The sequence below is a fragment of the Chrysemys picta genome, chromosome 10 (genome assembly GCF_011386835.1).
Source record: "Chrysemys picta bellii isolate R12L10 chromosome 10, ASM1138683v2, whole genome shotgun sequence".
Lineage (NCBI taxonomy): Eukaryota > Metazoa > Chordata > Testudines > Emydidae > Chrysemys > Chrysemys picta.
Window position 1 is genome coordinate 8,269,947 of NC_088800.1, and position 15,810 is coordinate 8,285,756.

General features: G+C 42.5%; 1 protein-coding gene across 3 annotated transcripts in view; it reads left to right on the forward strand.

Annotated features, from left to right (window-relative positions):
• Positions 1 to 15,810, forward strand: part of ADAMTS17 (ADAM metallopeptidase with thrombospondin type 1 motif 17) — a 269,254-nt gene that overhangs the window by 112,949 nt on the left and 140,495 nt on the right. For all 3 annotated transcript variants that reach the window (XM_042856603.2, XM_024102933.3, XM_024102934.3), the window contains exons 9-10: positions 5,924 to 6,064; positions 8,019 to 8,169. In XM_042856603.2, coding sequence (XP_042712537.2) covers positions 5,924 to 6,064; positions 8,019 to 8,169 — 292 coding nt within the window. The remainder of the gene's footprint in view (positions 1 to 5,923; positions 6,065 to 8,018; positions 8,170 to 15,810) is intronic.

The following is a 15,810-nucleotide window of genomic DNA, read 5'->3' on the forward strand; positions in this document are numbered from 1 at the left end:
GCTCTATTAACTGTCTAGAGCGGAATGTCGACGAGTGACTCGAATAAAACAAGTGCATTCGTTTAGTATTGCTACGGGGAAAACAAACTCACATTAATCACACTTAGAGAAATGTGGTTACATGATGGGTCGGTGGAAGAGGCCAGGCATAGAACTTTGGAGTCCTGCCTCGCACTCCTCTGCTCTGACCACTTGCACAACACTTCACTATCGACTGTAGTATGTAACACACAATACGGTGTAGACTTTTGAGAGGTGTTGGTTTTGCAATAGGATGGAAAATTACATGTGTCTTTAATTCCTAGTTCCGTTACTTTTAACACGTGGTTCTGCAGAGCAAATGACTGTAAAATAGACAAGTTGAAGTTTTGTGATTCCCGATGAAATTTGCTCAGTTATCATTTTTGATAATTGCCCGTCCTGGGATCTAAAGGTCAAGATGCTTCTTTCTGGGCTCATGCATCCTCGCCAGCAATAATTATTCTGTAGGCCAAACTCTGCTACCTGTGCAACCCTATTGTCTCCTTATTGGTGTCATAGAGAACCTAGAGGCCCCGTTCAGAATCAGCAGGGCCGGCTCCAGGCACCAGCTTGCCAAGCAGGTGCTTGGGGCGGCCACTCTGGAGAGGGGCGGCACGTCCAGCTATTCGGCGGCAATTCGGCGGATGGTCCCTCACTCCCGCTCCGAGCGAAGGACCTCCCGCCGAATTGCGGCTGCAGAACATGATCGCAGCTTGGGGCAGCAAAAACCGTGGAGCCGGCCCTGAATCAGCCCCCCATTGTGCTGCACTCTGAGCAAACCCAAGAGCTAGGACATGTGTAACTGAAGACCGAATTTCGCTCTGTATTTAGAATTTGGTTAAGCAATTGTTTGCTGATGCATGAGCCAGAATTGAATCTAGCTCACTCTCACAAAGCTGTGCTGGTTCTGCAATGCTAACAAGAATAATATGTAGCAAATGTTTACTTTTGGTGATAAATTAGCTAGATGTGACTCTGAGTACACACAAGGGGCAGAGCAGTTGAGTAATACGGTGCCATTTTAATAGTGGTTTCAGTATGAAAAGTGACATTTATTATCTCTGTTTTAAAGGGGTTTCTGTTCATTTAAAAGTAGAACCCCCTCTGCAAAATATTTCCGTGGCCCAATTAACTCCTTCTAATTCCCTGTGAAGTCTGAATAGCAGGTAAGATTAGTTGCTTACAAAGGAAATGCAAAATACCGAGTCAGCACTTGCACTGCTGATTAGTTATGAACATACAGAGCTTCCCCCTCTTCTCCCCCCCCCAATTTATTTCTGTTAAAAAGAAAGTAGAGCTAGTCATTAGTGAAAAGAACCAGCATGGCATTATATTTACTACGTGTTTAGGAATAGCTCTTCCCTTTGATGTACTTGGGAACGCTTGAACTAGTGTGTGAGCATGTGGGGTATGCCTTAGTACTTTAGGTCGTTTAATCTGTTCCTCAAGTGAGTCATTGTAAGGTAGAGTAACTGCTGGGAAAAGTTTCCCAGTGCCAATTAAAACAGTCTCCAAAGGTGTCGTGGACTTGTATTCTCCTAGCAAACCAGCGCTGAAAGGCTAGAAGCAATTGCTTTGGAGCCATGAGGAAATCACCCTAGCGCGACTGACTTCAATGGAGCTCCATCGATTTACACCAGCTGAGGATCTAGCCCTTTGTGCCTAGAACTTGCTAAACAGCTGCTGTTTAAAATCCATGATTTCTCCATAAATATGTCAATTTCAAATAAATACATAAATTCCAGAAAATATATGCAAAAAACCCCCAACTTTAACGCGATCTTGGTTTTGAATTGTTCTGTATGGGGATTTTACATATACACTGCAGAACCGAAGCTGAAATGAATGAATTTTAGCCTCTACAATTCCCTCAGAGAAACTTCCCAAAAGCAATCAGTTTTTTTAAAATACATTAATAATAAAATCAAAGACGGGAATGTCCTAATTAGTGACTGCTACTCGTGTTTTCTGCCAAAGAAACGATCCCATTTTCAACATATGCTAAGAATAAATAAATACAAATTAATGAGAGAGCTAAAATATATCTTGGCTAAATGGCTTCAGGTGAAACCTGGTTCTTCATACATTGTAGCGAAAAGCTGACCTCATCCTGGCTTAGGCAAAGTGTTGTCGGGAAAACAGGCTTTAGTAAACAAACGTGTCTGCCTTGATTGAAACAGCCTATTGGCTCCCAGGATATCAGTTTAAAGGATTGCTTGTGCTACCATATGTTTTGCTATTTCAGGGCCAGATTTTCACTTGTAAATGATGGTCCACGCTGGAGAGTTTGAGGACGAGGCCAGTGCAGAGGGAGGCCCCAGGAGGGATTCTTCATCAGAATCCCTCCCTGGGAGCTTCCAGTTGTGCCACCTATGATAGTCATACTGTCTCCCTTCTCAGGGCACCCAGCCACTCTGGACAGTGCAGTGGTGGGCAGAGGTTATCCCCACCCCCTTCCAGGTTGCTGGCCTCTACAGAGGCACCAGTAGGAACCAGTTCCTGCACTCACATAGGCTTGGCCGAGACTCACTTGACCCAGACTCAACGGCTCAAGTGTAGGGAAGGTCTTTCACACACACACACAGTCCCCTACAGGGTTGGGCACTGTGGAGCCCTGGATTTGATTTGGCACAATATCCTGGGTACAGTTGCATGAGAACCGTTTAGAGAGGGACCCTTATCTCTCTAATACGCTGCCAAAACAGGCATTCCTCTCTCTTTGCAGCCATGTTGCATGGTATACGCCACTCTAAATTGTCCTATTTATTCCTATTCCTTTCCAATAAGCTAGCAATGATGGACCTTTTGCCTTTGTGGCAATTCAGTGATTTAGCAGACTTTACCCAGGTGAATGGAACTCCAAAAGGGCCAGATTCTAATCTCAGATAAGCAGTACATGTATCAGTGTGTTTTATACCAGTGGTTCTCAACCTTTCTGGGAACTTTCGCTTAGCCTCATGCAGTCAGGCTATGATTAGGAGGTGGCTTGGAAAGCAGATTGGGCTAAACAAGACTTAAAAAAATAAGTGCTTTGTGACGGATCCGACATGGAAGGTTCCTGGGTTTGACCTTCCATGGTCACCTTGGTCAACTCTGAACCGAATCCGAACCTATCATGATAGATGCAGACATCTAACGTACAAATGGAAAATCAAGGAGTCCCTGGCATGCGGCTCCCTACGACAGACCATCAAACATATCCCCACCTACTGCCCAATTTATAAATATGAAGGAGGCATCACTGCAATAAATTCTGCTACTCCTGGTGGAACCATCTGGCTCTATCAACATCAGGTGAAATTGTAGTTGCTGCTCTACACCAGCCATACGAAAGAAGAAGATTCTTGCTTTATGAAAATATACTGGGAATGTATTGACTTGTGACCCAGATGGGGCAAAGAATGAAGGCAAACATTCAGCTTACTTTTCTAAGTCAATATTGCGGAAGATCGCCATGTCTCTGTGGGGCTAAAGTCACCTTTCCTATGTTATTTACTTGTTTCTTTTATCACATTAAAATCTTCCTTTCTCATTTCCTAAGACTGCAGGTTTTGTAGGGGACAAGTTGCAATAGAAGAATACTGCTGGCTCTGCCCTCATAGTTTGTGTTAAGATGTATTTGTATTTGTTTGTTTGTAGAGGTAACATGGATAAACCATCTTGGGTGAAATCCTGACTTCCATTGAAGTCGGTCGCAAAACCTCCCTTGAGTTCAGTGAGGCACGGCTTTCACCCTCTGTTTCTGAAGTTAGAGTTGCTACTAGATTGTTAAATGATTGGTGCGTGTCAAACAATGTGCTTGACATTAACATTTTTCCTGTGTTCGAAACCTACAAAGGTTAAAAAACATGCATAACCATGAGCTTCTGATTCTAAAAATTATGCTAAGTGTAACATTGTTAGAAATAATAACATCCCTGGAGATAAACCTAAAATAATAGACTCAGCCGTGTAATTTTCACTTTAAGCTAAAAATAGCCTAAATGGTGGTTTAATCTAAGCCATAATTATCAAACTGCTGAAGCTGGTTTCGGTTAATCAGAACTGGAAATGTATGCTGCATTTAGGTTTTGAATATTTGAATCCCAAAACTGCAGAGAAGCAAAGGCAGGGGAATGAGAACTGAATATAAAAACAAATAGGCAACTCTGATTTGTAGAGTAATGTTGCATATTGGGAGTCCAACATCATGATCGGAAACAATGGCCATCTTGCTGTGTCCAGCAAGCTTATACAATAAGATGCACTTCTCCTAAGGAATAAACTGATAATCATCTGAGATTTCAGTTATCAACTTGCAGTTGCCAATTCTGAACCTAATGCTGATGACTGCCACTTTGCCAGCTGAATGACACTTGTTTGCAAAAATCAAGAGGCACCGTTTACAAAAATCCGTAAACCAATTCTCATCCCATTTTAAGATGGGTTTAGAAACCAAAGGAAGGACATTAAGATTTTAAAAAGTTACTTATCAAATCTTATCAAAACAGGCTGGAACTTGTTCTCTCTCCCACACTGGTTGGTAACATGGTCTAGTAGTTTGAGGATGGGATTGGAAATCAGGATTTCTGGTGTCTGTACATGGTTGTGCCACTGTCTTGTTGTGTGAACTTGAACTAGTCACTGATCCTCTCTTTTGCTTGATGACAGGTTTCAGAGTAGCAGCCGTGTTAGTCTGTATCCGCAAAAAGAAGAACAGGAGTACTTGTGGCACCTTAGAGACTAACAAATTTATTAGAGCATATATGCATCTGAAGAAGTGGGCTGTAGTCCACGAAAGCTTATGCTCTAATAAATTTGTTAGTCTCTAAGATGCCACAAGTACTCCTGTTCTTCTTTTGCTTGAGTTTTTCCTCTTGTAAAACACTGTTAATAATACATGGCCTCACAGGTGCATGGTGGGGGGAAAGTTTTTGTGAAGCCCTTTTGAGATCCTCAGGTGAGCGATATTTTAATTTCTCAGTTGTGGGTGTAAATATGTGTAAATGTGCATTATTTGTTGAGATGCACTACCATGGGCCAAATGCCGTTCACATTTACATTGGGTTGGGGCAGGGATTGTGTCTTTGTATGCGTTTGTACAGCACTTAGCAAAATGGGGCCCTGATTCTGGGGGGGGAGGGATGTCCAGGGGCTGCTGAAATAGAGATATTTAATAATACTGTAAATTTGGAGTAACCCCTTTTATGTCAGTGGAGTTACTCCAGATTTGCACTGGCACAAGAGCAGAATTTGGTTCCATGTTTAGTAATAATTGTACTTCGGTATTTGTTGACCTTACTCAACATGGTTTTAGTTAACCTCATTCACTAGTTCTGGGCAAGTAATACAAAGTTTTCCACAAATACTCCCTTTGATATTCTGGGCTTCAGCCAGGCGACATCCTTTCTGAGCGTTTGTTTTCTGTGAACCCTTGAATGACTGAGTTTTACGGGGAAGCACATTTCAGGTTGCATGACCATTCCCAGAAATCACTTTTTGCATCCGTGTGTGTAAGAATTCAGCCAGATGTACTTATTGGTTCATCTAATCAGGGAACAGAAGCAGTTCCATATAACTTCTCAGTGCTCTCTCTCCACTAAAAATCACTGTTGGAATTTAGAATATTTCCAGCAGACCCCATAGTGAAGTGTTTGCCATCAATCCATGGAGCAAAAAAAATTTTTAAAAAAATTTGCAACTAAAATAGGTAAATTCAAGGAATTTGTGATCCGCTTATAACCTAGAAGGTAAATTAGTTGGATAAATTATTAATCGTGCATGATTTGATCAGTACTACTTTCCCCTGTGTTCCCCATAAGATAATTAGAGTGTCATTACCAGGTGCAATGGGAAATGACAAACCCGCAGTATGGCTTTATCTATGTGGTTTTGTTTTTGTTTTTTGTTTTTAACCAAACAGCATGGGGATGAGCCATGACGATGATCATTTGTCCTGCGCAGGAAGATCTCACATAATGTCTGGAGAATGGGTGAAGGGCAGGAACCCTAGTGACCTTTCTTGGTCTTCCTGCAGCCGTGACGACCTTGAAAACTTCCTAAAGTAAGAACGTGATGAACAACGAAAACCCTGTATCTCAAAGAACCGGGATCGTATTTGAAATTCAAACACAAAGTCAGGGGAGGGCGGTGTACAATCACTGTATGGAAGGTTGAATCTGTCTCCTTTGTAGTAACCTTGTACCTGGAGCGTGCAGAGAATACTGGCAGAGATGCAGCAAACTCATCTTCCCCAAATTTCAGCACACTGATAGCTTCTTGAAAAGAATCCCAGTTCACTTCCACTTTAGGAATGAGTCCTGTAATGACAGGACTCTGTTAGGTTGTACAGGAGGAAATGCCCTTAAAAAAAACAACCCACCCTATTTGACAGGTTCTGCCAGCCTGGCCTGCTAGAACAATTCATTTTACGGAAGCCAGAGAGAACTCCTTTCCCGGGGAGTTAATTCTGTGTCATTCTCTCCTCTCTACGTGAGCATTAACCTAAACAGTTCACTGTGAATGCCTTTTCTGCAGCATCCAGTGTTTTTAGTTTATCCTTTTTAGCAATTCAGAAAGAATTCTAAGGCAAGCTGATTACCAGCTCATAGATCATTATTCACCGGAACAAACACCAGAGTGTGCTGGATCTACTTGACTATCAGAGATGCAGCCTCCGTACTGAGCAATGAGTTTAGCAGTGATCAGAGGGAGAGGGGCAAAAAAAGAGTTCAAAGTGTCTATCCAGAAAATGAGAGCTCCAGTAATGTTGTGTTAAAGGGACACTGTCAAGATAAAAAACAAGGGTCTGATTCTGAACTCTGAGTCTGTCAGCCTGTTAGTTCCTAAACTACTTGGTAGTGACCCTCATATACATGGCCTAGTATCTTTCCTCCTTTCCATTAGTTTTAAAAAAACCTTCCAAGATGCTATTGGTCACAGTTTCAGGGTTAACTGCACCTTTGACATACACCCCTGCTCTTCCACAAGGGCACCCACCTAAGGTTTCAGGCTCCGAGCCATCACCTCTCTTGGGCGAAGATCTGCATCTCTCTCCCTCCAAACGGGTTTAGGCTTGCAGTCCCTCTGCACCTCACTGACTTCCCCAGCAGCTCTGACCAGGGTTCAGCATCTGTGGTTAACCTTTCTCCACGGGCTACAACGGTGTACACCAGTTACCAACCAGCCTTCACAAAGCAAAGTGTATTAGGGAGAAAATGTACAAAAAACACTAAACGAACCTACACACATGCTAAAAGCTTACCAGAGGTCACCCTGAGCTCCAACATAAGGCTCTGGGGGCTGTCTGTCTTTCAAAGCCCTCAGCTGGGTTTGTGCTGGGTTACCAGTTCATGTCAGGTTTCAGATCAAGAACCATAACAAGTCTGGGACAGTCCAGCTATTTCTTTATACAGTCTGGGCCTTTGATCTGTGGCCTCCTGTAACAGGCAATCACCAGTCAGTGGCCCTCTCCTCAGGGCAAACTTCAAAAGGTTTGGTTTTTGCATAACCAGTATTGTGGAATTCGCATTAACCACCCCCAGGGCATTCTCCAGGAAACCCACTTAACACTCACCATCACAGAGGTCTGCCTGTCTGGCACTTCACAGTATATTCGAGAGAGTGTCCTGGGGCCAACACGGCTACAACACAACTGCACACAACATTTCCTTATAGTCATTTGAACACCGTACATTTCCCAGGTCTCACTTCTGTCCCACTATTCGCTCTCCATATTGAGTAATGTCTCAAAAATACCACTGCATGACCTCACCTCATGCATCTCCAGTCTGCACCTGCCCACAATAGCAACCTGACCAGAAATATCTGCAGGTCAGAATCTTTGCTTAAAAAAGGATATTCCTGGGTGGAAATCTCTCAAAAGTACCAACCCTTTAGACAAAGACACCATAATCTCAAGTGAAAGGGAAGGAGCCACCTTCTCTGGGCAAGTGATCTACCTGCCCAGTTTCAAAGTTCCTCCCCTTAAAGGTGTGTGTAACTCTCATACTCTTTAGGTCCAAGGTGAGCACCTGTTTGCTGGTAACAGACCCCCGAAGCCAGTATGCCGTGCGGCTTCCTCACAAGCTGCCAGGGATGCACTACAGCGCTGATGAACAGTGCCAGATCCTATTCGGGACCAATGCCACTTTCTGTAAGAATATGGAGGTAAGGCTTCTCCTGGGTCCCAAGAGCGCGAGGGTGGGTAATGGAAGCAAAGCTGTCAATTGAGAATAAAAAGATTCCGTACCTCCAATTGACATACAAAGTGGGATTTTCAACGGTGCTCAGTGTCGGCCTGGCCTGGCCTGGCCTGGCCTGGGGGGGAGGGATAGCTCAGTGGTTTGAGCATTGGCCTGCTAAACCCAAGGTTGTGAGTTCAATCCTTGAGGGGGCCGTTTAGGGATCTGGGGCAAAAATCTGTTTGGGGATTAGTCCTGCTTTGGGCACGGGGTTGGACTAGATGACCTCCTGAGGTCCCTTCCAACCCTGATATTCTATGATTCTATGAAAACAACCATTGATTCAGATGAAAGAACAGAGTTAGGCCAACGCTGAGCACTTTTGAAAACCCCACCCACACCGATGAAGCTAAAACCCTAGATCCAGGTCCTGAGGTCCTTATTGAGTTTGTCTTCAGTTTTCACTTGGGCAAAACTCCCATGGAAGTCAGAGTGCCAGAATACTGAGCAAGAGGCTGTTCTCATGATATTTCCGGCCCATCTGGAATTGGGATGTAGCGGAAGTCTCACAAGTGAGCCACTTCCCAGCTCTGCAGACTAGAGAGGTTTAGATCATTTGGATTAACGTTGGGACTTTTGGGTTTGAACCCTGATTGCAAACTATTTAAGGGCTGCTGGTAGGAGCCACCTCTGACTGTAATGTGAAGCAATATTCATGTATGAACCAATTGACCAACCAGTAGGAGCTCTGTATCTGCTGAGGAGGCTGTGTGAGCCAGTAGCTAGTGGATGGGACTGGGAGTCAGGATTCCTGGGTTCTGTTCTCAGCTCTGCCACTAACTCTCTGTATCACCATGAGCAAGACACTTAACCTAGCTGCACCCTACTTTTCCCTATTCCAGGTAGGGATTATAATTGCCCATGTGTGGCGATGTGCTAGGATAGCTACAGATGGAAAGTGCTAAGCATTGTTATCGAATTGATTATTTTATCACCAGAACCATTTGGTGGTATTTTACCCTACATTATGTTCTACAAAGCCCGAGTTTAGATGGCTAGAGTGAATCGTGCATTACTCTCTTATAACTAGGCAATATTAAAAAAAAATGTTTGTTTTGGTAAATCATTTCCCCCTCTCCCCTCCCCTGTCCTGTCCCCTCGACTTCTAAAAAATTCTGGCACTTTAATCTTATAAAAAAAGAAAATAATAATCAATTATAACTGAAGTTTCCAAATGAATAAAGCTGTCGAACACATGCAAGTGCTGGGAAAGAACTCTGAGTTTCACATTTGCTGTTTTGTTTACTTTGGATCTGGCAACTAAGTAACACAGAACATGAAAACAATGAGAAACAAATCTGGGTAGGTTGTGTTTTTTGGATCAACCAGGGAAATGCAGGCCATCCGGACTACTGGACTGGAAGCAGGCTTTTAAAATGTGCATCCTTCAAGAGTACCCTGGGTATAGTCAGGAAGATGCAGGTACCTCCAAATGAACGGATATCATGCTGCTTACCCAGCTTTTGGTAGATATTTGCTATGTGCATTGTTGCAGAAAAGAACTGTCATTCCTGGAGGTTTAACCCCCACTAGGAAGTGCCATTTTACTGCTTACAGGTCTGCATTTCTCATGCTGAAATAGCATATCCAGAAATAGTGTTCTTGAAACTCTTCATTCAGAGTATGTTTGTCAGTGTACCACACCAGCCGGCAGTATTCTCTGTTAGCAGGTGTGTTGGTCCTTTGGGATCTTTACTAGTCTTAGTGTTTCTGAAATCTTTAGAAAAGAAGAAAAGAAACCTTAATCCATATTTAGAATAATTTCTGCTGAGAAGCCTATACAATCTTTGGCTGAATAAAGGAAGTTGCAAACACTAGTCAGCTTAATTATGTATCTGTAGGTATTTCGGATCACGAATGCAGGGTGGGAGCGCTTCAGAGTTCAATGTTGATGTTCTGTGAAAATATGTGCCATTAACTTTACACATCATTAAACCATGGTAATATTTGCATGCTGTTCAGCAGCTGTGAGTTGGTGTTTGCCTGCAGTGAAACTAAAAAAAGTTCGTTCTAGGAAGTGGTCAGCTTTAATTTTTAAATCCTGGAAGGTTTTGTTACCTTCGCCTTCGTCTTTCTCGTGCCTCATCAACAGAATGCTTGTACTGTAAGTCTCTAAGCTGTCTGCGGAAATATGAACAAAAAAAAAATTGGCACCGGTCGTTGGCATTAGTTATAGAAATTATTGGCATACATAGCTGTCTCCTCTTCTAGCCAATGGTAATGTGGTATTTTAATTCAATAAAGTATTATTAAAAAATCCAAATGTACAAGTAATAAACATTTGACAGTAAATATTTGTTACAAAAAGGAAATAAACTTCAGGAAATTAGCCTGCTCAATCTTTTTATGACTACACGCGTCTTCTGTCTACATTCCTATTTAATAAAGAGAGCTATATTATGACATTTCAGAAAGAGATAGCTGAGCTCCAGAATTATGCTGAGCAAACTAGAAGACCTACATTCAAAAATTCCCTATGATAGGGAAAATTTCCAGAGGACAGTAGATGAATCCAGACTCTAACCATCTTTAGGAAAGGCTGCAAAATCTTCCTGTTTGATTAAAGCTTTCTGCATGAGAGGCATTCAGGTCCTATAGTAAAGAGTAACAATATAAGTATCAACAATAGCTAAATAGAGCCTTAGAACATTCCACCCCACCTGTATCACTTTGATTTGTCCCCCTTTCCTCCCCCCCCACAAAAATACCTTCCAAACTCTCTAATACTGGGGCAGCAGAAGTAATGTTACTCCCAAGCCCTGCCAACAACCCAAGCTGCACTGACCAGAGAGGCCAAAACGAAACTCCACTCAAAATAGATCTTCCTGCTGCGATTGTCCCGCTTCCTTCGTGTGCGCTTTGTTCAGCAGTGAAACAGTGAACAAAGCTTACAGTCCTATGCTGCCATCATTAGACTTCAGACTCCCATTAAAATAAAATGTAGCAGCTCCTCGTTCTTTCAGAGCTATTGTTTCTGCTGTCTACAGACTTTGGCAGTCAGCCTGGCATCAGTTTGAATTTTTAAGATTTTCTTTGGTAACCATGTGTGTTAAAGGCTTGGGCACCTGTCTCCCTTAGGCACGCTTGATAATCTCCGTCTTAATTTATTGTTCTAATGAAAGATTCTGGCGTGCAAACTGGCAGTCTCTAGCAATAAGAACGTTTGCCAAACCACCATGATCTGCTTTGAGCTCTCCGCAGAAATCACAGCACAAAAATGAAGGCTCGTGAGGGAGCCACTTTGGGTATGTCCACACAGCAAAAATAGACACACGGCAGCATGTCTCCGAGCCTGGGTCAACTGACTTCGGCTTGCGCTGCTGAGCTAAAAATAGCAGAGCAGATGTTCCCGCTCAGGCCGCAGAGCTGGGTCCGAGACCCTCCTCTCTCTGGGTTTCAGAGCCTGGGTTCTAGCCTGCGACCGAACGTCTACACTACTATTTAGAGTCCACAGCGCAAGCCTGAGTCAGCTGATTTGAACTCTGAGACTCACTGCCGCAGCTCTTTCTTTCCCCGTGTAGACGTACCCTTCATAGCTATGTCTGGGTTACATAGATCCAATCCATTTGCAAATGCCGGGAGAGTTATGGGGAAGTCTGTTTACCTGGTGCTCTCCATTAACCCTTCTTTCTGTAAAGTCTGAACATTGTCAGGGTATACACTGCACAGAATCAGGTGTTAGATGTGTCCAGGGCCCCACGGTGAAATCCTAAGTCAATGGGAGCTTTGATGTTGACTTCAACGGGGCCAGGATTTCACCCCGGATGTTTTCCGGAGTTACTAACAGAATAATCCCTAATTAGCCCAAGCAAGGCTGGGTTCTGACATAAATCAAATCTGGTTCTGGAATTTGCCATGTCCCTGGGACTGATTCTCATTTCACTTACATTGGTGTAAACCAGGAGTAACTCAGTTGAAGCTAATGGAATAACACTGCTGTAAAACTAGTGGGAGATCAGAATCAAGCCCTTGTTTATAGCATAGTGCTGCTTGGTGGAAGGACATGTGGCCCATCTAGAATCTGGCATGGTAATGCTTGTTTTATAGGAATAAAGCTACTGTCATATTACCAAATATCGAACTGATTGAGTGAGTGTTTGAAAAGTGGGCCTGTGGGGATGACAGTGTTGCACTGAATAGCCATGAGATACAGACAGCATGATGTGCAATAGGAGATAAACAGGAGTCCACCTTTTAAAACTCATTGTATCATCCAGCCAGGCATTGGTGCCTTACGATGTTGTGTTCTGTCCACATACATCCCAGGTTTTGCAAGGCATTTGACAGTCTGGCCTGACTGACCGCCACTTCCCAGATCCGCTCCCATGCTTGTAAGTCTAGTATTATGGGTAGAAGGCCCTGTGCAGAAGACCAGCAAAAAGCATAGGTGTTACTCAAATCCCATATAAGCTGTCAATATAGGATTTAAGTGGTGAATAGGCCTTGTGCGTTTTTCTTTATTATGTTGTCCACAGAATGGAAGGCACGAAAACCTTCATGGCTGCATCTCTCACAGTTGGGATAAAGTGTCTGCACCAGAAACACACAGGAACACATTGTTCACAAACTCATGTGAAAATACACTTGTGTGTTTAATCATGAGCACTGGGTTTATTTTTCAAGCTGGCATGCCTACTAACAGAGGCTTTTGGGCTGACATTATATTTATGGAAAAAATGTGATTTGTATCTCTTATATCCAGTGTTTGGCTTTCCGTTTTATATGCCTTTTGGCTTATTTATTATTAACGCATTTTTGCGGGTTTTTACATAACCATTATCTTTCAGTATTGTTTTGAGTTAAAACTGCGCTTAGACTAAAATGGCATGTAGAGATTAACATTGCTACAAAGAGATTTTCTGCTTAACAAGGGATGCTATTAACTCAAATGTAGCCCAGAATTGAGATTTTGAGTAAACAAGCTTTTAGAAAATCTGAGACCTGTAGGAATGGTGCCATCATTTCCCTTAAATTGCAGTTGCTTTTAAACAAATAAACTTCCTCTCCAGCATCCACAATTGAAACATTGCAGCACTGAGAACCTGAGAATGAAAATGACTGTAAGAAAAAATGAAACTGACTAGCCCGTTTCCATTATCAAGCTGTACAAAATGGAAACAAAAATAAATAAATAAAGGAAGAGCACAAATAGTGTCAGTAAATTGGATCTTAAAAATCCTTTCAGCTTTCGTAATCAAAGGCTTGTTGGGAAACATAGGTAAGCAAATTTGTGTGACATCAGTGGGACTATCTGTGGTCCTGATCCTGTGAAGAGATCTATGGGATTGAACCCCCTGCGCCCCACTAAATCAATGGGGCTCTGTGCGGTTGCAGAATGTGTCTGAGGAGAGTCAAATGCAAGATCAAGACTCATGTTAGTAAATACTACGGTATGTGGTGAGTACCGATTAAAAACTCGTACTAAGATTGTAAGCCAATTGTATCTCTGCAATAGCAGGATACAAATCAGCCTCTATACAGGCAGAGACTGTGTCAACAGATGTGTCTGTAAAATACATATATACTGTGGGTATGGTATTAATTATAATAGTAGTAATAATTATTAATAGCAGTGCAGTAAAGGATGGGATTGGTTTTGTTAAAACGTGCAGGCTACATGCTTGGCAATTGCAAAGTAAAATGAGAAGATTTTCTTTTTTAAAAGTAAAGTTAATAATTTACCTAATTGCCCTCCTATATTTTATAGTTTTCCTAATGTGGGTGGTTAAAAGCACAACTATTTTCATTTTGCCTGTTTTATATGAAACAGAAGCATCCTATTTCACGGCTTCTGTACGTTGCAAGACGGACCATTTCCCCCCTTCTTTTCAGTGGAAATACTTTGTGTTTAAAAAAAAAAAAAAAAAAGAGAGAGAGAGAGAGAGAGAGAGAAGCAGAATGCCTGCCTGCCTGCCTGCACTGCACTGCACAGCCCAGTTTACAATTATTGGAATGCTTCAGAAATTTTTGTACGTGTTTCATTTTGGAAGGCTGTCAAAACGCATTCTGGTGCAGTGGTTTTAAAATATCTATATCTATATATAAAAAGAGAGGGGAACCAAAATCAAATTATAAAAATACAATGTGTCAATTTAAGAATATAAAAATAATAAACTCTTAAAAATAATAGAGGCGCAGATTAAGAATCAGGCACTCGAGGGTTTGGAAATCCTTCATTTTCTTATTAAGACATAAGGTTGGGTGTTGGGGTGGGGGAGAGAATTAGTGTAGCCTTGTGATGTGGCATCTACAGCTGAAGTCTGAACTTCAACTAAATTAGCCAGAATGCTATTGAATGTCAGCCTGCAAACACCGTATAACAAGCCGGCTCTCAGACCTCTCCCATCAGCCTCTGGGTACTTCCCATCTGCAAAAGACTTCAAGAGAAAACTCCCATAATCTTCCCAACCACATCTGAACATAGATACATACACACAATATTTATTTTTACTATCCTTTTTCTCATTTCCCATGGCCAAGAAATTTGATCTGTGACTTCACTCTTTTAATTTCCCAGCTTTTAAGGGATGTCTGACAGACAACATTGCCTCTTTAAAAAAAAAAAAAAAAAAAAAAAGTGTACACTCTCTATACTGAACGCAGAGCCTAAGTGATTTTAGAGTCGAATACTGCAAGGTTCTGGGTGCCCAAAGCTTCCATTGAAACCTATAGGAGATGAAGTTTCTGGGTGTCTTGCAAGAATGGGGCCATAGGCTTTGTGTCAGGGTTGCAAAAGCCGCATTAAAGCGGGAGCCGTCAGGTTGGCTGTGGGACCCTACCCACTGCCCTTTGAACAGACTGTGTCATGGGCAGGTTTGTTCTGCACAGGATACGGGTGCCTGAGTTAGCAGATATAAAAGCATAGCCCATGCCACTGACCTGGCCCTAGAATGCCCGTGCTGTGGCTCTGGCCGCAGAGTGTGGATTTTGGAGGACTGTGACATCATAGTTATGGGACTGATAACTCTTCTCTCAGCCATAGCGTAGAGGGCGTGTGCTTATAAACCGGACTGTTTTTTGGGCTGCATATATCTATCCTAGTACGACCATTATAGTTTTGACACTGGTCAATTACTGGTGTGCAGCCCCTTTAACACACACCACAACCCGTAGAGTAACACAGAAATCCTCCCCCATTTCATTCAATGAATTTCTCTGTTCCTCAGTCTTGTGCCAGGTCCATTTGCTCATCTGGATTCTGAGCTGGTAAAGATATGGACGTGATTGCTTTAGAGACACGAAGTGGGTGAGATAATATCTTTTATTGGACCAACTTCTGGAGGGAGAGACCCAAGCTTTCGAGCCATACAAGCCAAGCTTGTCTCTCTCCTCAACAGAGGTTGGGCCAATAAAAGATATTACCGCACCTACCTTGTCTCTCTAATATCCTGGGACTGACCCGGGGCTGCAGCTACACCGCACACAGCATTGCATGATGTGTTTAAAGAGGTATAGCGTGTTATTCCTCTCTAAAGAAATCATGGCAGTATCTTTCCATGTCCTCTCACTTAAGACATTGAAAACTAGATTTGACAAAGCACAAGAACATGTATGGTGTGAAAATAAT